At 44.8% G+C, this 22105-nt stretch overlaps 1 protein-coding gene across 3 annotated transcripts in view; it reads right to left on the bottom strand.

The window, feature by feature from the left end:
• NOXA1 (NADPH oxidase activator 1) overlaps positions 1-22105 on the bottom strand; it is a 288049-nt gene that overhangs the window by 113287 nt on the left and 152657 nt on the right. For all 3 annotated transcript variants that reach the window (XM_069609785.1, XM_069609784.1, XM_069609786.1), the window contains one exon: positions 7817-7955. In XM_069609785.1, the coding sequence (XP_069465886.1) occupies positions 7817-7955 (139 nt within the window). The remainder of the gene's footprint in view (positions 1-7816; positions 7956-22105) is intronic.

Genomic DNA, 22105 nt, shown 5'->3' with positions numbered 1-22105 from the left:
GTTGTCTTGTGGCGTTGGAGAAAAGCCGACAGAAAGGATAAGAGACCAGTGTTTAGAGGGAACGGTGCTCGACAAACCTCTGGGGAGTCTAGGGTACTGTTCGTGGTTGTTTTCGTTCTGCATCTATTCTCTGTGTAGCATTCTGGCCTGCTCTGACCTTGTCTATGGATTGCCCCTGGTCTTGACATTTCTACTGATTTTCCCGTGCTCGACATGGCCTGTCCCTCGACTCCTGCTGAGACCTTTCCTTGAACACATGTATTTCCCTGAGTCTGCTGTACCCTGTAAGTGTCTTATTTATTTATTTATGGGGCATGTGTATGGTGCCTATACATAAGTGATTCCAGGCACCACAAGGCAATGGGTGGGGGGACAGAGTAGAAAATAATAACAGTAAACGGTCCTACTAGGTCTTGCGAAATTTGGACCATGCAAGTGCAGAGTTAATAAGTGCAGGGGGTAGGGTGCAGGTCAGGGCAGAAGGGTTGGGTTGAGGGATGGGGGAGGGAGAAGTGCAGGAAGGCAGGGGCCACAGGGGTTGGGCAAGTGCTGTGGGGAGTCCAGGAGGGCAAGTGCCAGGGGGAAACCGGGGGTATGGGTCAGCTAGTGCGAGGAAGGGGTGGACCAGGTTCAGGCTAGTCCGGGAAGGGTCCCTGAGGGCATGTGCTTGTTAAGGGGTGCTGGAGTGGGCTTGACGAGGAGGGCCTGGCCCCAGTAAGGTACATAAGGGACCAGGCATCAGCCGCAACGGCAGGGGGACATTAGCAAGGGAGGGGGAGAGGGAAACAGGAGAAGAAAAGGAAAGTCTTGAGAAGTTTCCAGAACTTAAGGAGATCCGGCTCAAGTCTGAAAAGGGCAGGAAGGCCATTCCAGAGGGAGGCTCCCGCCGACGAAAGAGATCTACCTCCCACTCTCTGCTTTGGAGAAGCGACTGATCTGCAGAGACTTGGAGCTAGAGGACCGAAGGACTCTAGCCGGGAGGTATTTAGGGAGAGAATGTTGGATGTAGCTGGGTCGGAAGGGAGAAAGGGAGAATGCCTCTGAGGAGGTGGAGCAGAAAGTTGGACTTCTTGGCAAGGTCTGTGATGTGAGGGGAGAAGGAGAGAGAGGAGTCGAAGATGACCCCAAGGTTTTTTGCCTCACTAGAGGATGAGGGGAGGGGGCCCAAGGAGGGTAGCCAGAGAGTGGGAGGGAAACAGGGAGCAGGCATCCCACTGAGAATGATCTCTGTCTTGCTGGCATTAAGGCAGAGATCTTTAGCAGAGCATCATGCCTGAATAGCAGTCAGGCAGTCAGGTATGAGAGAGGAAGAAGAGGAGGTAGATGAGGGAAGCTTAAAGGAGAGCTGTGTGTCATCAGCAAAACACTGGCAGTGAGGAGAGAAGGTGGAGTCAAGTGGGATAGGGGGGCCATTTATATATTGGAAATCCACAGCGATAACATAGAGCGCTGAGGAACGCTACAGGTAGAGAGTGAGGACGAGGAGGTAAAGGCCCAGTTGCACTTGGGAAGGTTGGTTAGAAAATAAGGAGGTCAGCCAGGCCAGTGCCTGGTTCATTATGTCTAGGGTATCACGGAGGTGATTTATGAGGGTAGAATGGTTGACCGTGTCAAAGGCAGAGGAAAGATTGAGAACGATAAGAGCAGAGGGAGAGTTGGAATCAAGATTTGAGAGCAGATTTTCACAGGTGTTTAGGAGAGCAGTTTCCGTGCATCTGGATGTTCTAAAGTCAGACTGGTAGTCGTGGAGACTGCCAGCAAATTCGGTGTGGAGGGTCAGTTGGGGGATGACCAACTTCCCCCGGAGTTTGCCCAAGAAAGGGTGGTGTAGATAGGGCAATAGTTAGCCGGGCAGGAAGGGTCAGCAGACAGATTCTTTTAGGAAATGGTGCACAAGGAAGTGTTTGAGCAGTTGTGGAAAAGAGCCAGTGGCAAAGGAATGGTTACAGAAGTCAGCCAAGACAGGGGTGAGAGAGGAGATGCTGTCCTTGATAGTTCTGGAGGAGCAGGGGAGCACCTGTTTGGAGGAGACTTTCATAGAGTGGACTACTCTAGAGACCTCATCTGGTGCAATTGGAGAGAGAGAAGGAGGAGAGTATGGAGGAGGCTGTGAGGGGGGCCAAGGAAGGTGAGAGCTGAGGTGGGGTGGGGAGGGAAGTAGATGAGAGGGAGGACAGGATTTGATGGAGAAGTGGTAGGCCAGTGCAGTGCAGAGGGGTTGGGAGGGAAGAGAAGAGAAGACTGCAGAAGAATTGGAAAGTTCCTTGCAGATTTTGAAAAGTTACACCGTGTTATTGGTGGCCCCCGACATGTGGGCTTGGACATGAGCCCTCTTCTTAGAGTGGATGGAGAGTCGATATTGCCTTTGGAGCAGGAGACAGGCCAGTTTGTCAGAGGATGTGCCTGTGGCTTGCCACTTCCGCTCAGCAACTCTGCACTTGCGTTTCCGAGCTGCCAAGTTGGAGTCATGCCAAGAGTTGCACTTGGAGGCAAGCTTCATGCAGATCCTCATAACAGGGGCGAGGATGTCCAGAGAGTTGGAGATGAAGAGATGGGGGTTAGCAAGTGTTGAGTCGGTATGAGAGTCAAAAGCAGGGTTGGGAGGAGGAATGAAGGTGTCAGCAAATGCAGTGACTGACACAAGCATCATCAGTCGAATGATTGAGAAGCAGACTGGCTGTGTGGGCAGAGGCATTGTCTGGGGCCAAGGACCTCCAGGTGGGAGGAGAAGAGAGAGTTGTAAGACCTGGAGGGAGGGGTAGTAAGAGGTTTGGAGAGAGGGATGTCTGCTGGGATGAGAGCATCCAAGCTGTGTCGAGCCTGAGGGAAGAATTGTGAGGGAAAGAGAGTCACAGAGGTCACTGAAAAGTACAGTGTCCCCATCCAGAGAGTCTAGGTGAATATTAAAATCACCCAGGAAGAGAAGTTTAGGGGAGGAAGTCAAGAGAGAGGAGGAGAGGTCAGCCAATTCAGAGAGGAAAAGGGTGGTATGTCCAGGGGGGCCTATAGATAGTGGTGATAGTGAGGGAGAGGGTGGAAGAAACACCCAGACGACAGACGAGGCATTCAAAGGAAGATTAAGATTGAGTGGAAATGATTGCAGCAGGTATTCATTCAGGGAAGACAAGGGCAACTCCACCTCCAGACCGTTTAGTCCTGGGTTTGAAAAGGATCTTGTAGCCTTCAGGAAGGAGAGTGTCAAAAGCAGTGAGGGAGCTAGAATTGAACCACATCTCGGTGAGAGCGAGGACATCGAGATCAAAGTATTCAAGGATGTGACAGATGTCAGAGGAGTGTTTAACAGCAGAGGGGGAGTTGAGGGTAGCTAAGTGAAGCTGGTTGCCACCTTGAAAGGTCTTCCGAGGTGGGGTACAGGCACGTGGTACACCCTTTGATGGGGGTGGAGTGGACAAAGGAGAGGAAGACCGAGGAGTGTCAGTAGATGGGAGGAGGTTAATGAAAGATGAGAGACTCCTATCCAGGAGGAGGAGGTTGGGCTGAGAGACCTGGGCCATGATAGTGCCATTTTGGTAGACATTAATGATGCACCTTGAAGAAGAGAAGTATGCCAAGAGAACTTCCCAACTGGTTACACCATTAATGTGTGAGGAGGAAAAAGGAGATAGGATAGAGACCATATGGTGAGTCCAAAGGCCATGAGAAGGAACAGTTATGAGGATGTCAGTGATAGTCTGTCTGGAGGAAGAATTGACCTTTGTATCGGCAATGGGAAGTCCTGGGTTGGAGGCCAGGAGCGCTTTCTTCAACTTTTTCCTTCCAGACTTCGGGAAAGAGGTACAATAGGTGATAGAGTACCAGTTAGGGTAGATAGGGGAGACAGAGAGCACCATGAGTGCACTGGGGGTGGGAGGGAGGGTCAGGAAGGGGGATTGCACTGTATAAGAGGAATTCACCAGGCGGCCTAGCAGCCAAAACAGGGGACAATAAACAAAAAGTGCAGTTCACAGGAATGACAGAATGCCCAAATTTGAGATTTAAAAATGCAGCACTGTTTGAGATTCAAATAATACAGTAAGAAGTAACCAATAAAATAAGACTTAAATTGATAACAAGCAGAATGCAGTTGGAGCAGTAAAAAACATCTAGATTGTTATCATCATCATGTTTATTTTGGATATGTAATAAAAAATCTATAATAACAGAACATAATGCAAAAAACACATATCAGTTAAAATACAATCCATAACATCAATACAGAGTAAAAACAAACAAATACTACTATAATACCATAAAACACATACTCTTAAAAAGCCTCACAAAAGTAGCAGCTAAAACGGGTTTCCAGCCACAGGTCATTAATGAGTATACATACAAAATTGCTGCCACCACAGCCGGTAGGGGGATACAGTTAAGCCTCGCCCGAGAAACGAGTACACAATCTGCAGGAAATTCTGCCCATAACAGATAGCGTTGAACCCCTGGGGACATAATAGGCATTAGGCCTCAGTTCTTTGGCTTCACTATTTCTTTGCCTTCTCTCTCCATGCTCACAGAACCATAGAAGCAGGTAGTCCACCGATCCTTCTCTCCCAGAGAGAGCAGGCTACTAGGTGGGTACAAGTGCGTGATATTAATCACCCTCAGTTGCTTTTTTATATGGAACAGCCATGGGACACTGCCTCTTAAGTCCTTCTCAATCAGGGAGTTGATCAGTTTGTGGGTGAGTAACGCTTTGCCATTACCCCATAGCCTAAGCCAATGTAATATTGGTTGCAGGGAGACCACATCCTCGATAAAGGAGCAGCCAAGTTCCATGTGTACCTCAAAATTCAGAGCCGAAGCTGGCAGGCCCAACAGTTTCTTAAAGAATTGATTCTCTAGGATCTGAACCATGCTGACATTTGAACAACCCCACAGTACCATCCCAAATCTAGAAACTGAGGCCGCTTTACCTTTGTACAGTTGCAGCGACAGGGCAATAGGCTTGGGTCTGAACATGCACATGGCCTGGGGAACCCACCCAGGGTGTGCTTAAACTGGCGGGCCTGTTTGGTTACATGGGCCATGGAGCAATATTAGTAAATAATCTGATTAAAGGTAATCAAAGGAATCAACCCTGAGGATAATACTGTTCCTACAGTACATAGGCCTAAAGTTGATCCTGCGTTTCCCCTTCCAGCAGGCCATCACCACCGATTCTGTTGCATTTACCATCAGATCCAACCCTTCAATAAAGTCTGCATAATCAGAGATGAGGGCCTGCCAAGCTCTTGGTGTGCGGGCCATCAGAACAGAGTCATCTGAGTACACAAGAACTGGTAAGGGCCGACCACCCGGCTTTAGTATGTCTAAAGAAGATTTTAACAAGTGCTTGTAAAGACCATTAACATCTAGATTTGAAAATCAAAATTAGACTAAAAATTGCTAACAAGCAGAATGCAGTTAGTAAAGTCAGAGCAGCAAGAAACCAAGATACGAGGAGGCCGCAGACATGAAAAAAGGCTACGAATAGAAGTGAAAAAACAGAGGCAAACGGTTTCAATTGCCTAAATTAACACAAAGCAGTGTTGGTGGAAATTAGGCATGTAGGCCAAGGATGCAGGTGGAAGTCAGTGGCCCTCATTACAACTCAGGCGTTAAGGGTTAACGCCACCGTTAACCCTTAACGCCTGATTCTGATTTTAACGCCTGCTTTTAGCAGGCGTTAAAATCCATGGCGCTAACCCGCCATTATTAATTAGCGCCTTCCCCACTCCCATTATGCCCTATGGGGCAAAAATGGGAAGGGAAAATGGGAAATGGGGATTTACCGCCCCACTCACCTTGGAATGGGGCGGTAAATCCGCCATCCACCATGGTGTAAACATAGTTTACACCATGGTGGTAAAGTTGGTGCACCTAGCACCAAGGTTGTAATGACCTCCAGTGTCTTAAAATAGAGTTGGATTATGTAGAAGACAGGCACCAGGTGGGAGGTAGACAGTCCACGGCATGCTGCATGATACATGTCCACCGGACTAAGTGTTAGGAAATTAGTGAGAGCCTGCTTGAGGGCAGATAGTGTAGCAGGAGGAGATGAGGCCACACGGGTGGGGGGATAGTAGGCAGCCAAGCACAGTTAGAAACCGGCAGTGGAAGTTGGGAAAGCACTGATGGGCAGCGCTTACCTGCAGTTCTAGGAACTCATCGGCCTGCTCCCGATAGGGGCGGGGGCAAAGCGATGTGACAGGGGCCTTTGTGCTCGGGGGCGGCTCGTCTGCCGGCTCCCTGGAACCTCCCAAGTTGAAGTTGGGGACCAATCAGGAGTGAGGTGTTACAGCTCCATGGTAACGCTCAGAGACTCCAGTGCTGAGGAAGGCGGCGGCCATTTGCGAATGGCTTCTGCATCTTTTCTGCAGAAATTCGATCGTAGCCCACAACAAAGCCTGCACGGGCTCACAAGTAGCAAAGTGGTGAAATAAGCTTCACCGCACGACGTCGCTACCCAGTGACTCTGCGGCGGCAGAAGTAATTAAAAAGCACACATGAAGATAGATTAGCCCACATGGGCCTACCCGGAGGGGAGGGAGCAGGCAACCACCTAACTCTGAGCGCAGGAAGAATAGAAGTGAGGCAAAGTGGATTCCTGTGGCCCTCGGGATCCTGGTCCTTGCTCGTTATTCCTTCATTTTGCCTGCCCATTATTTTACATCATCTGCATCTTTGGCTGTGCCTGGTTCAGGCGTGAGACTGCTCTATATGTTTTGACTTGTGTGTGCTCTGCGAACACAATTTCATAACACTAACTTGTTAACAAACAGCATGTCCTCATTCACAGACATTTTTTCATTTGTGAATGACCAAAAGGGATGCAATATAGTGATTCAGAAATGAGGTGCACGGTTTGCTTTCCGATGGCTCTGTGCTTGGCCTCTGGAAGACTGCCATCTCGATAAGGGACACTTATTGTATATCTACAGTTCTATGCTAGGCCAAAGCTGCCACTGTACTTACTCACGAGAGGAGCATTTTGAGATAAAAAAAGAGCTACATGTCCAGATGGCACCCATGTACAGTATGTTTAGACAGCTAGAAGCTGCTCTTCAACAGGTCACCTTTCTACTCTGTTTTAATTTGAATTGACACATGCGCAACTTTTATTGTTGGTATTACCAACTTTAAAAAATTACCTTTTCTAAAGTCATCCTTGTTTTTTTATTTTTATTATGTACCTGTTTTTATTTTAATTGGGGGTCATTATATACCTTTCTTTCCCTCCCTATTTTCCTATTTACCCCTTTTCCACCTCTAAGGCTTCCTTTTGTACTATCTCTAACACCTAATTCTATTTCTTATATAAGTCCAACTATATTGACCCTCTTTACATTGTTGCCTATGGCAAGGTTCACCAATAGTAGTCTTGCAATAGATATTGTGAAATTATGAAGTACATTTCTGTACCAGATACCATTCACAGCTGGCCGCCAGGCTCGGACTGGCCTATAGGCCAATAGGCCACTTGCGGAACCAAATATGCAAAATGCTGGTGTGGGCCAGCTTTTTTGGTCTAAGTTTGCCACTTTTATGGCCAATGTGGGCCAGTTTGAAGAGTTATAGTTTGGACCAGTGATGCTGAATAAATATTCTGTAGAATGCCCCATTTGCATCACATTTTATCAAAAGATTTGCGTACTATTCAAACAGTGTCTGTCACAAAAGGAATGAATAGCCGTTTGTAACGGTGGGCCACTTTTTCATTGGTGCTGAGACAATTTTATGGCCCAGTCCGACCCTGGTGGGCCCACCCAAATGTATTATTTTCAACTCGTTGTATTCAGGTTCCGTCTATGAAAGTGGGCCTGCCTGGCACACTTACCTGTCCATCGTGAATAACAGTGGCCTTCCCATTCTCCTTGTTTAGGACATAAACTAAACTGTTTGCCTTCACTGCCACTTCTCGGCTGTCCGGAGGATAGTAGTGAACCAGAACACGGTGGTACCCTGCATCTCGGCTCCTAGGACAAAATCAGAGGCAAAATTATTAACTCAGCTGAGAATCTATGCATTCTGATTTTATGACAACAGCAGAATACAGGTAAGAATAGTATTTGTGCTCATTATATTTGTTTTTTTCAGAGAATATAAGATTCTTTGTTATATACTTTTTATATTGCGGTATGGGAAATCAACACAAGAACCTCTTGACCACCCTTCAACACGCACTCTGATCCTCTCTAAACCACATCTCACACCAAAAGTGAAAGAACCACAAACAGAAGCTCTCACTCTGCAAGGCAGTAGCCCTTATCTAACCATTAGTTGTAGCCCATTCTCCCCCTTCTTAGGCAACGTCTCAACTCTTGCAGAATTACCCAAGATCACTGTAGGTAAAAACTAAAATGGTTTTCTCCTCTCAGGGAAACATAATTGGTACTCTGAAATGGTTGTCTCAATGTATGTGAAGGCAATCATACAAGCATGAATTTTCAGCAGAAAGCTTCTCTCAAGGACAGATGTGTTGGTCTCCTTTGAAAAATGTAGTGTTGTGTGAGGCTCACCCATGGAAGAATCTAAGTGTTGTTTGCTACAAATAATTAGGTGTTTTTCCGAGGAGGAAAATTGATTTTGTCGTACATGGGTTCAGGGATCGCAATAACAGAGAGCTATTTTGCTCTTGGTTGTAAATTAGAAGAAGGTGACAGCTCTCACTTGGCACCCCCTAAAAGCAGTCTACCACGTTGCAGCACGTCGTATTACAGGTGCATTTGACCGAATCACCCTTATTTTATGCAAACTACATTGGCTTCCTCTCCAGCCGGTATCAGGTAATATTATCCCCACCAAAAATATCGCTGTATATCGCTGTATATATGGTCGTCGGGAACAGCCATAGGCAATATTTTTAGTGGGGATAATATTAGGGTTTTTTGGGAGTGGGGGTTGCAGGGGTGTCCCCTGCTCCTTTTAAAATAATACAGGGGTTGCGGGAGTGTCCCCCGCAGGTTCTATGCCTTAATGTTGCCATGAAAATATGACAGTATTTTTGTATGACGATATTTTTGCGGGGATGTTAACACATGGAACCCTCCAGCCCAGGATACTGTTCAAGACTGCATGCATCATATACAAAACAGTCAGGAGTAGCACACCAGCATGCTTGGCGGCCAAAATCATAGCTTGTCCATAAAGAGAGAACCCACTAACAATCCTTTTTTTGTCATGCACGCACTCTCTGGAAGTCGATCCCGGTATCGGCTCAGCATGTCCCCACAATTCTCCAATTTCACAAATCACTTTAGAAAATCTCTTACAAGGTGCCTTTTTCAACAACAGCTGACCAAGGACTAATTCCAGTGTACACACAGACTGACAAACAGACCGCAACTCATAGTACTGTGCTACTGTTAAAAGATGCCAGCCCTGCAGAGCGATTACATGGAACAGTGGTGCCCACATAACATATGAATTGTGGATCTGTAAGAATTAAACGAGCAGCACACAAGAACTCGAGAACACAGACTCCAGTAGGGGGATAGGGGGTTGATGGGGTAGGGGGAAGGACGGGGGGGGGAGGCGAAATGTCCCCACTGTTGATGTTTAAAGAAATGCAATAAAAATAATTTAAAGGAAAAAAAAAAAAGAAGCCAGCCCAAATGCTGGCTTCCCACACCCTGTACAGTGCTCTGCTGTTCTCGAGCTAGGTATGCACTTTCAGTAATGAAAATAAGCAGATTAGTTTAGCACTGACTGCTGCCTGAAACTACTTTTGTGCTCCAAGTCAACTGGTGAGCAACAAATAATTGTGTGTGACATTGCACTTGTGTTGGCCATTTGGGATACCTGTGAATATGCACCGTAATACCGTTTTCAATTGTGATGTATTATTTCTTGTTACACTAGGAAAAATAATGCACTGTGATTGCTCTTTGGAGTTTAAAATACCTGTCAGGTGCTAGTAATAAATATAACACTGGACAGCTGCCCACCCATTCACTTAGTTTTTTTATTGTAGATTCCTTACATTTTTACATTTCAAAATTGTTTATATTCCAGGTGTTAATAACCTAGTTAATAACTGACATTGCTTGAATCTGACATTGAAGTAAGATATTTATTATACATACTCTTAGCTGTCTTATCCAGAAAAATGTCCTGCTCACTGGGGAGGAGCGAGGGTGCCCGGTCCTTATATGGAAAGGAAAGAACATTGTTGAGGAACTGATATTTCCTTTCTCCTACTATCAAGCACTTTCTACTGTGAATGCATCAGGAAGTAAGATACAGACAACAGATTCACCTTTCTTAAAATAAAGAGTTTATTTCTTATTTGGCAGGATGGAGTAAGGCCTAACTTGCCCTATGCTAAGGCAGGATTTCCCTACATTAGGAAACTAAAGAAACTAAGTATAGTCTGTGTCCTTGAGTTCAACCTAAAAGTCAGCAACCAAAGAAATAGTGTTCAAAACAAAATTGTGAGCCTTTTCCAGCTCCTTGGCTTGTATTACAGCCTCTTCTTCAAGTTCAAAGCAATTCCACACAAAACCCCTCAGGGTTCCAAATGTAACGCAGTTTCAAGAGGGGTCTTGGGGTTCCCTTCCCCAAGCTCAACACAGTTCCATAGCAAGGCCTTGGGGCTCCTTTCCCCAAGGTCAACACAGTTCCAAAACAAGGCCTCTGTGTTCCCTTCCCAAGTTCAGCACAGTTCCAAAACAAGGCGTTGGGGTTCCCATCCCCAAATTCAACACTTCCGGTTTCAAAATTATTGTCAGTTCTCTTGGCTTTCAGTAAATATTGCAAACCAACTTTGCAACCTCTTAGGCTGGTCACTGGTTCATTTAACTTGCTCTTCTCTTGAACTGCTTTAACACTTGACCAACACAACAGCTTCAGTTTCTTTTTTTTCCCAACACTTTATTTATTGATTTTTCCAAACAACCACAAGACAGACAAACAATGCATCATAACCATCAACACAGTGGATACATCTTAATTACATAGCTCTTGTAACCATAACTAACTTATTACACTATAACTCTATTTGTATTACCTAATACTGTCCACTACAACTCATCAACTATATTACTAAAATAATCTGACACATATTACATTACCGAACAAAATACCTCAGAGAAACATTGACAAACAACAAATAGACAATATGTATTAGTTTCATCTCTTTTCACGTCCTACTTTCCACCAAAAAGTCCTTCAATGCTAGCATTAACCAAACAGTTCGTTGAATGGTCCCCATACTTCCGAATAAGAGTGCTCTCGCACTTGTCTTTTTTTAGCATGACTTTCTCATAACTTGATAGTGTTCCCATGTCCAACAGCCATCCCTCCACATCTGGATTTTTCCTTGTCCTCCATACCCTTAGAATTTGCCTTGCCGCCACCACAAGCACTCTGTTGATCCATCTACTGCACTTACGAGCCACTTCACATCTCTCGTTATTAGATAACAGAGTTGTTGAGTATGCCTTTCTTGGAAGTGTAACTCCCAGTGACAAGTCCAATCTGCTCAACACATCATTCCAAAAACCAACCACACTCGGACATTCCCATAGCATATGTAACAAATTACCTCCACTACATCCACAGCCCCAACATAAATCATCATGAGTCACCCAAGCCAGCCATCCATGCAGCGGTCCAATAAAGTCGACACAGAATCCTCTGACGCACGTATCTCAAATTCAAATCCATCCTCGAATGCGTCCCAACTTTCACCAAAATGTCCCAGTCTTTTACCGATATATTCTTGCCTAACTCCACTACCCATGCCTGCCGCACTTTATCCCATGCCTTCACACAATCATCATCCAATGGCATCATTCTCAGATAGGTCGATACCATATGTGGGGATGACCAGAGTGCCACAGATCATTGGTCTCTCCTTCATTGGCCAATCCAACATTCCCTGTCTTTCCAAAAGGAGAGACTTCAATTCCAAATAACGCCTGTGTTCTCTTTTCCCTAGTCCAAAATCTCTTCTTAGTAATTCGAAACGGATCAACTGGCCATCCTCCCACACATCACGAACCCTAAAAATACCTTTCTTTACACAGCTCCGCCAGCACACAGTCTTGTTTCCAATCTGTAGCCCTATGTTATGCCACAGTAAAGCATCATAGTGAATCCAAATATTCACCCCTATACCAGTCAGACCTGCCGTGCACAAAAGCCCCCGAAGGCAGAGTTTGAGTGTGGCGGTCCAGAAAGGGTGCTGTAACGGTGCGACCGGCACCCTTATTTCCAGTGAACATTCAACAGATGTATGACAACCCTTCTGGGTGCTGCATAAATTAACACTTTGTGGAAACTTCAACCATCTCAGTTGCTGGATATTGAACACCATGTTAAAATGCCATGAGACAATAAGGTCATATGAAGCCATGCGAAATCTGCAACCAACCCAGTTCCAGGAATAAGCAACATCACGTGATGACACCAGGTGGCATTGCCATCATGTAAAGCTATGTGAGGAATTCAACTTTACTAGTTGCAGGAGAAGCTAACACCATGTGAAAACTCTATGTGATCATTGCAACCTTTCTAGTGCCGGAGCATCTCTATACGCTCTTAAAATGGCATTGATGTACCCCCTTCACATCTAATTCACAAACTAACTCTTGACAGATTTAGAAGAATTACCTAGCATTACCAACATAATGCAGTTCTTATCATACAAAGAGTGGATAGCAAACCATGGAAACATAGATGTTTTAGACATTAAAATAATTTCATACAAGTACTTGTTGGAGTTGTATTAGACGTCACTCATGCCCTAAGGTTATACATGGTGTATGTGAGTATCTATATATATAAAATACTTAGGTATGTTTCCATACTCAGACAATGCAATTTGTGAGTGTTAGGTTGCAGTCTGCTGTCCAAATGGCAAAGTAAACCTCTGTGTGCCTTTCCAATTCAACAACAGCTATCATTTTAACAGACAGAATGCGTAAGGTTCTACATGGTCACCTTTACCTTCCACTATCGTAAACATTCAGAATAATTTCAAGTTACTTCTTTCCACTACTACTTTTCTTTGCACAGGCACAGTGGTTTCAGTGTCAATGAACAGTTAATTACCGGCTCAACGTTTCAGTCTCTTTATTTATTTACAATGTGCTATTTGGCGTGTTATAAATACATAAAGAGCGAAATGCTGTAGGATGAATGCCTCCTCACAAGCTAGAACTGAAAGTAGGTGCTGTAATTCTGCTACTACACAATCTTATGCCAACACGGGGGTGCTGCAATGGAACAAGGTTGACAATTACGCATCTACAAAGACACATCATAGAGGCTCATGTAATCGATGGAACGTAGGTACTGTTCTTTTACTGCGCATACCTCCCATTCCATCTGATACAAAAATGCCTTTCAAATTCAAAAGAATACAGTTTCCTATACGTTTAGCCTTTTCAATGGCCATTGATGGTACCTACTCCTCCTTCCTGGAAGTGATCGGTGGTCATTCCGATATTTAAGAAGAGGGACAGAAGTGACCCTATGAATTACTGACCATATTAACCCTAAAGATATGCTAGAATAGTGTATGTTATGCCGGGAACGGCTAGTGTATATATAAATCGAAATGATTGTGTTGCTGAGACTTTCCGCCAACTTAGAGACAGCTCTTGTTACAGCAAGTTGAGAGTTAATCCATGTCTCACTTTTCGTAAATCTCCCTCCATGAAGGATACATTGGCGTCCAGTTATTTGAACCTCCTATACATATACATCTGGCTTCAAGTTCATGACTTCCCAATCAGGTGAAAGGCGTTCATAAATACATGAAATGTAAGGTGTGTACCAGTGCCGTTACTTCTGCCACTTATATCCATCCAGTGTTGGGCACTTTGCATACTATACCACATTTCATTACATATAACGCCAATTTTGTGGTTTGTGTTTTGAGTTACCCATGTAAGAAATGGTGCATGGGAAGTACTACTTGTAAACTGAAGGTCTGGATACTTCAACATCTACATGCAATCAGGACTGTTGATCGCTCTTATGCTATGGCCACGCATTATTTTGACTGTCATGCAAATAATGTGCACAAATTGTCCTTTTTTGGGATGGCACATGGACATCACAACCACGTGGAAGTGATTGAAAATCAAAACCTTGCCAATTGTAGACTAAAATGATTCTGTATCTGCATACCAAAGCACCAAATGGACATAATATTGATGAGGAATTGTATACATTTGTAGGAGTTTAGACATGAGCTTCATCATTGTGTTCTGCTTTTTCATTTATGTGTTCTTTTTGAATATTAAATTGGTTTTTGTTGGTGTTGTTTGCCTTCTCGTGATCCATTGGATATGGTTTTGATTTCTGATTTTACAGCTTTATGAGTCAATGCATGATGGTCACTATTGTACAGGGGTGTATATGTTGATTGGATTGCAATGTGCAACTTTACAGCTGCTATATACTACTCGTTAACCAAGCACATACATGCACCCATTTTTACTTTAGAAATGGTGTGAATCATACACACTGCAAAGCAAGTCATTTGGTGAGTTATGCACCATATCGGTTTTGTGGTAGATGGCGATTATTATGGCTATATCCCACTTGTAAACACAATGTTTTTTCCTGTATGCGGTCCATTTATTTAGGATGATTTAATCACTGACAGGTTAATATAAATCCTAGTTGATTAAATGTGTGGCAATTTTTGTCCATCTTTATTGCTGTGTGTATCATGCACTTTATGTCAATTATGATGTCTGAATGTATATCATCATATATCAACCATGCCATTGATATGCACTATGCACTTTATAGAACTGCTATGTATTATGCACTTTATAGAACTGGTAGGCATAACGCATTTTTAGAATATTTTTCATCGTGCGTGTCTGCTGGTATTTTTTAGGTGCATTAGATAGTCAACATTGACCATTTCCTATTTGTCATTATGTGGTGGGTGGATGTGCACATTTTGAATGTGTTCTCCTGCATACGGTCCAGTTATTTCAGTTTATTGAACCACTGTCAAGTGAAAATGAGTCTTAGTTCATGAAATTTGTGGGCAGTTTTTGCTATTTTAAGCTGTGTGCATTATGCACTTTCTGTCAATTAGGATGCTTACATTTACAGCATCAGCTTTCACTCTGCCCTTGATATGCACTGTGCGTTGTACATAATTGCCATGCACCATGCACTTTAATCTATTTACTGTGCTCTATTCCCGCAAATTGTGCAGGTGCATTTGATAGTTTATTCAGATTTTAATTCTTTATGTATTCATAATCATCAGGCATTTGACCGCAGATCGGTCCTTTCACATTTGGTTTGTGCATTTCCAAAAAGCCACATCTACAGTTACTGTCGTAGGAAAATGAATTGGTTGGCCATTTTCATGGATCGTGGGCTGAATTGATAAGCATTTTCTATGCTGTGTATTGGCGTTCTGAGGTGGCCGCCAGGTTGATCCAGGATTTAACTGTATTTGGTGGCTACATTAAAATATAGAAAGGACACCTTTTATATTTAATTGTGAGTATAGACTCAAGAGTATCACAAGAGCATGTGTCATCCCTTCTGAACTTCCCAGGGGCGTCCAGCCAGGGCTGTTCCAGTTAAGGGCGGAACATTGAAAGGTGAAGACCGGCCCTTGACCAGCATCTTTGCCTCTTAACCTATGAGCCTTTGCCTTTCTACGTTTTGCACCTGTGAGTACCCAAAGCTTCCTAATTACTGTGCAGTCTCTCCACACTGTGCTACTAACCTATATTGTATTCACCCCTGCTCTTCCTACTCGCCTCCTCCTACACTTTCTCCAATCACGCTACAAATTCCTCCTTTCCTATCCTTATTATAAAACTCACATCTCTAATCACCCACTATTCCATTTCTCTTACACCTCGTTCCCACAAACAAAGCCAACAAGCTAACCATACCTCCTCTAACAGCTATCCACCTTGCCTCGCTTCCTCTGACACTCAACTTCTCTTCTCTTCCTTACCTCATCAACTGAACATTGCACTCTGGAATGCTCAGTCTGTATGCAACAACAATTCCTTTATCACTGACTACTTTCACTCTAGCTCTCCTCCCCTAGACCTGCTTGCTATCACTGAAACCTGGATTTCTCCATCTGGTACTGCCACTATGGAAGTCCTACATAATTCCAAACTAGCCTGCATTCACTCTCCTTGACTGACTGGCAGAAGTGGAGGAGTTGGACACCTAGGGCTCGATCAGGAGTGGGCAATAGCCCGGCGGTAAATCTGCCATGATACCGCCCCACGCAATTAGAGTTACTGTAACTTGGTCCAGTGCTATTAGCACCGGATCACACATTACAGTGGTGCAGTAAGTCAACATTTATTTTGAGTCCATGGGACTCAATGGGGCATTTTCTGTGGTAATTGTGCGGTGATAATTGCACCAGAAATGGGCAGAAAGTTGGTGCATTCACCTCCAGCTCAGAGCTGGAGGTAAATGCTTCGAGATTCCCCCAACTCGGGATTGGCTGGAGCAGAAATGCAGGGGTAATAGCGTTACCACCGCATTTTTACTGCTCTGCCCAACTCATGAGGAGGCCCCCACTCTCTTCCTGCCTCAGTGCCTCACAAATCTCCAATGCCACATCCTCTCCTACCTCTTTTGAATTCACCATCTCTACTATTGCTCTGCCTCACTCAATTCACATCATCTCCATCTATCGCCCTCCTGGTCCCACTGACCTATTCTTTGACCTTGGGCGACTCCTTGATTCTCTCTCCACGAAACATCACCTCATTCTCCTAGGTGACTTTAACTTATCCCTCTCCAAACATTTCTCAGAAATCTGAACTTCAGTCTTTTCTTAGTAACCACGCTTTGCACTCTATCCATAGCTTCCTACCCACACAGGGGGTAACTCTTTGAATCTCTTATTCATCTCCACCTCTCTCTGAGCCACTAATAATACTGTCACACCATCCATATCTGATCACTCAATTGTTTCCACCACCATCTCTCTTCCACCGTCTGACCTTTCCTCACCACTTGCTTCACCTATTACTAAAAGGAAATGTAAACCTTCTGCCATTCCCCCCTTTTTCCTCCGACCAAGAGTTCTCACTCTCCTCCTTCACACCCGATACCTCTTACACTACCACAGCCTTCTCCCACTTCCAATCCTTACTATATGACTCATTCTCTTCTCACTTCCTACTGCTACTTTCGCCCCCAAGTCTCAGCATCCTCAACCATGGGTCACCCCATTCATACGCTCTTTCTGCACGGACATGCATTGGCTGCTGCGCAACTGGAGGTGTACCCACTCACATGAGGAGCTACAACTCTACCGCTCAGCCTTGCACTCTCAAGTCCACTCTTAATAGAGCTAAAATGGAATTCTACCTAACCCTCATTGACTCTCTCTCTAACCATCTCCCTGGCTACAGGGCACCCCAAACTCACTTCTCACTCCTCCTAGGCCTATGACTATCAACTCCACTCTCACAGCTAATGACCTAGCTGAATACTTCGCTGCAACAATTACCAAAATTAGAGACTCTCTCCTGACCTTCCTCACAATCCCTGCTCCTACATTTTACACTTCACCTACTCTACCATCATCCTCTGCCTACATATCCCACTATAGTCACACTAATACTAATGAAGTGCTATTTCTATTGATGAAGGCTAACACCTCTGGTGCCCCATCAGACCCTCTTGCTCCTCAGCTAGTCAAGCCTATTGCCCCTATAGTGGCCTCTCACCTCGCTGAACTCTTCAACCTGTCCTTTTACTCTGCTTGCTTTCCTTCAGTTTTCAAAATAACCACGTTCACCTCTCTCTTATAAAAGCAAGGCGCTGACCTGAACGTACTGGCTAACTTTCACCCAGTGTCTCTCGTTCCGCAGTACTCCAAAGTGCTCAAAAGGGTTGTGTTGAACCATCTTACTAATTTCTTAGACTTCCATAACCTTCGAAACCCCCTAAAAGCAGGTTTTCGCTCCTGACGCTTCACCGAAACTGCTCTCATGAATGTGTCCTACTTCATCGCCTCTACTAAGCACAAAAACCTATCCTCTGTTCGAATTCTCCTTGACCTGCCACCTGCCTTTGACACTGTCAATCACTCTGATCTCATTAATACGTTCTTCTGGGGATTTGTGATCGATCCCTTGCCTGGAGGAATCCTACTTTGCACCTTGATATTTCTCTTTCTCCTGGAGCAACAACACCTCTCAACTCACTCCTCTAACAGTTGGTGTTCCACAAGGCTCTGTCTTGGGTGCGCTCCTCTTTATACTCTACATGTCTACTCTTGGGGCACTAATCTCCTACTTTGGGCTCTGGTACCAACTATTCACGGACGACACCCAAATCTTCTCTTTTTCTGAACTCTCCTCTGATCTCTCTATCAAAATTTCCAACTGTCTCTCTGCCATTAAATATTGGATGGCTTCACACTCTCTTATGTTAAGCTCTACCAAAACAGAGATACTCTTCTTCCCTGCTAAAAGCGCTCACTCATCTCTTCGTCTGCCTATCTAGTTCCCACCTGACACTCTCCCATACTCTTCTTCAGCTAGAAACCTCAGCATCATCTGTGATCCTTCTCACACCTTCACTACTTTCATCTCCAAAACTGGAACAGCAGCTCGCCTCAACCTTCTAAATATTAGGAAAAAATGAGGCACCTCCTTCCTTTCAACACCGCCAAGCATCTCTTAACCACTCGTCTTCTCTAGACTGGACTAGTGAACCAGTATCCTCTTTGGTCTGCACAACAATGCTTTCTGTCCTCTTGACTAGATTATTAACTTCGCTACCAGCACTCTCTTTGAACTCCCTCACTTCAAACCTACTTCCTCGTACCCTCACCAGGCTGGATGGCTGATGATGCAGAACAGGGTCAAATTGAAATGTCTTCTCCTGGTTCACAAATCTATGCATGGTAAGGCACTACTGTATTGATCCTCCTCTATCCAACTCTATAAGCGTTCTCGTAATCTCCACTCTACCTCCTCGACTACCCTTGTGGCTCCTCGCCCTCCATGTGCTTCCTCTCGCTTCAGCTCTTTCTCTCTTCTTGTTCCACTTGCATGAAATTCTCCAGACATCCAAGAAACAGTCCACACGGATTTGTTCAAAACCAAACTAAAAGCCTACCTCCTCGCCTCCGAGTTACCCTCTTAACCTACCTCTCATCTCCCTGCTAGCTAACATTATTCCCTTGCCTCTAACCTGCCGCTGTCTCTCACTACCTCTGCCTCCATTCTAGCACTTCACCCATCATGGTCACTTCCTCAGCACAGCTGGTCATACCGCTTACCTGCACTTAAAAATGTCCAATGCTGGTTGTACTTAATCTATGTATGTCCACTTATGTATTGTCCCCGGTGACTGTTCCATTTACTCCCCTCCACAACCTGGCCAGAATGTCACACAAACTCACCCCATTGTATGAAGCTCACTGCCTCCTGTCAAATCTGATTTCTTATCTATTGTGCATTCTTTTGTGCCGTGTTAGGCACGGGTCGATCCAGGATAAAACAACGAGTCAATACCTTAATTAGGCTAACAAAGACATTTATTCTACATATTTGCGACCTTTAGTGGAATGTCCCCACTTCCTCAGTGTATATATATATATATTTATTTTCTATTTAAGTAACCAGAATTCCAATATGACCATGGGAGCTCAGGGTCCAAGACCCTAATGAGTAGCCCCACTCCAGTGTGGCACCATCCTGCTATTTTAATTTGGAATCTGTCTTTCCCATGCATACTAACAGTACTTTCACCTTTGCTATGAAAAGGGCTTCAGAATGGTCATGTTCCACTCTACACCCCAGTGGCCACACTGGTTTCTTTCACTGGGGGGGGGGTCGTTGTTGTACGCTGCAAGGTCTAGGGGTGACGTAAGACCCCCTTCTACCCCTTGAGTGTGCAGCCCCTTGGGCCTTTGGGGGTTCCTCAGCTGTGTCCTGCAGCCTTACATTGATCCAACGTTTATAAAGTCTTCATTGTGCATCATTTGAGCTGGGAGTGCAGTGACCAGCTGGCACTGCAGAAGTTATCATTTTTCTCGTGATCAGGGACAGCAACAGAGCTCCTGCACTCTAGAAACTGTCCTCCCATGACTGGGAGAGGGCTGAGGAATATGTTAACAGCCATCTCTCATGACAAATCTTCACTAGGGAACCCGGCCAGGTCCGGCAATCCAGGGCTTCCATTGCCCATCTGCTGTTGATCCTACGCCGGCCATGTGCCGCTCTTAAGTCTTGTGGGAATGCTCCTATATATCACTGGACCGTGGTAGGGTGAATCCGAGCTCCTGCTACCCGGCAAGTCTGCATAACTTGCACTTGAACTGTACAGAGCCATTTCCTGTTTCTTTCCTAGGCTGCCTCTGACAGGGCTATTTAACGCCAGTCTGAGTCCATGCAACCTTGGCCATTTAGTCCATTGCCCCTGTGCCTACCTTATGTCTGTAGGCTGTCCAGGATATAAGGCTATCATGAATTAGCCAATTTTGCTCTTGAATGGTTTTCTTTGATCACGTGCCTTCAGTCCTTAGGCATTGGGACTAACTTGCCTTTAAGGCTTCTCTGGGTTGTGGGTCTTTACTAGGTAATCGTAGGTATGTGGCTGTCTGCAACCCCACCGCAGATACTTCATCTGCACCCATGGGTCCTTCCTGTGTCTTCAAGAAGACCAGCTCATCGCCCAAAATGATGTTTCCTGGTATGGAAGGATTCTCATGAGTCCAGGTAAGTTCTCACTTAAGTCCTTTATTGAACTAATTCAGTTCAAGTAGAAGTAAATATGTGCAGCGACCCACTGGTGCTGTAGTGTGAAGGAAGTTGCATTTTCCTTGGGTGCATTAGCCTGCTGAGCTAAACATATTACGTATTAGGTCCTTAGATGGCTGCATTAACAGCTAAGACTAACAGCTTATTCAAAGAGTGTACTAAATGCTGAAACAGACCTTTATAGATGGATTAGTAATGATTTATTAGCGCCTATATACTAAGCATAGTGAGTTACATTGAACGTGCAGGCATCAAAGGGGTGGAAGGATACATTCATAGCTTGCAAAGGCAGGGCAGAGGCCCACATTTAGTAGCTAATAGAGACCTGTATTTGGATGCTTAAAGCATTATAGCGCTTAGATAGCCAGTCTTGTAGTATCAAGACACTAGCTAGCAGAGTGCAGGCCGGGTAAAGCTTGCTTATTAAGGGTTAATGCAATGTACACTGCTTCAGCTTCCACTGGAATATTCTTTCTTTGCAAACGTGACACTGCCAGCCTCCCTAAACAGGCCCTCATTCGCATGAGAAGAAATGGCACAACCTTGCACGCACTGATAAGAGACATTCCTGAATTTGCAGATGGGCAGATGGGCTCCGAGGGGGGGGCGGGGGGAGCGCCTTGGAGAATTAGCGAGCTGGTGTTTTTTTCCATCAGTAAACATGTTTTGCAGTGAGAGAGTTCTAGAATATTGCGTCATGCTGACTGACAGTATGAAGGTACAAGAATGCATGCACACATGACCCGGTGGGGATTCTTACATGGACTCTCATTGAGCAAGTGCCCGGAGCTCGATGTGCCCCTGCGGCTTCTTGTGACGCTGTCATCTAAAGGGCTGGCTGAAGAATAACACCTGGTGATGGGCAGCAGTTCGTTTAAGATGACCAGGGTCCACTAGTGCTAAAATACAAGGAACGTGAGGCTGTGTTCTAATTATTTGTGATTTACTTAACTTACATTTTTATTCCCAATTGCTGCTAAAATGACTGTCTTTTATATGTTGCTTTCTGTCAAATAAATGTTAAGTTTTGCTGAAAGTATCATCTCTCCAGTTGTGTGTTCATGGCTGTTGCGCAGAGTCGAAACTGTTAGTGGGAGGTGGGAGGTGTGCTATAGTGTGTGGGCTGGTCTCAAAATGGTGCTTGAACCCCTTTTCACTACAGGTGCAGACCATCTAGGTGACCGACTTCCAACTCTGCTTGTTGGAACCTTCAGTGGGACTCATTCTCTTAGTAACATCATGCATATGCTGACCTCACAGATACTCAGGCTTGCTGGACCGGTCAAGGGAGGAAGTAAGATGCAGCAGAAAATGTTCAATATTAGAAGTAAAATAGGAAGCAAAACCATAGGCAAAAGGTAAGAGCAAACTGAGTAACCCCA

The sequence above is a fragment of the Ambystoma mexicanum genome, chromosome 8 (genome assembly GCF_040938575.1).
Source record: "Ambystoma mexicanum isolate Mex_15411 chromosome 8, UKY_AmexF1_1, whole genome shotgun sequence".
NCBI lineage: Eukaryota > Metazoa > Chordata > Amphibia > Caudata > Ambystomatidae > Ambystoma > Ambystoma mexicanum.
Note: the sequence above shows the minus strand (reverse complement) of the source record. Positions and strands in the feature narration are given on the sequence as shown.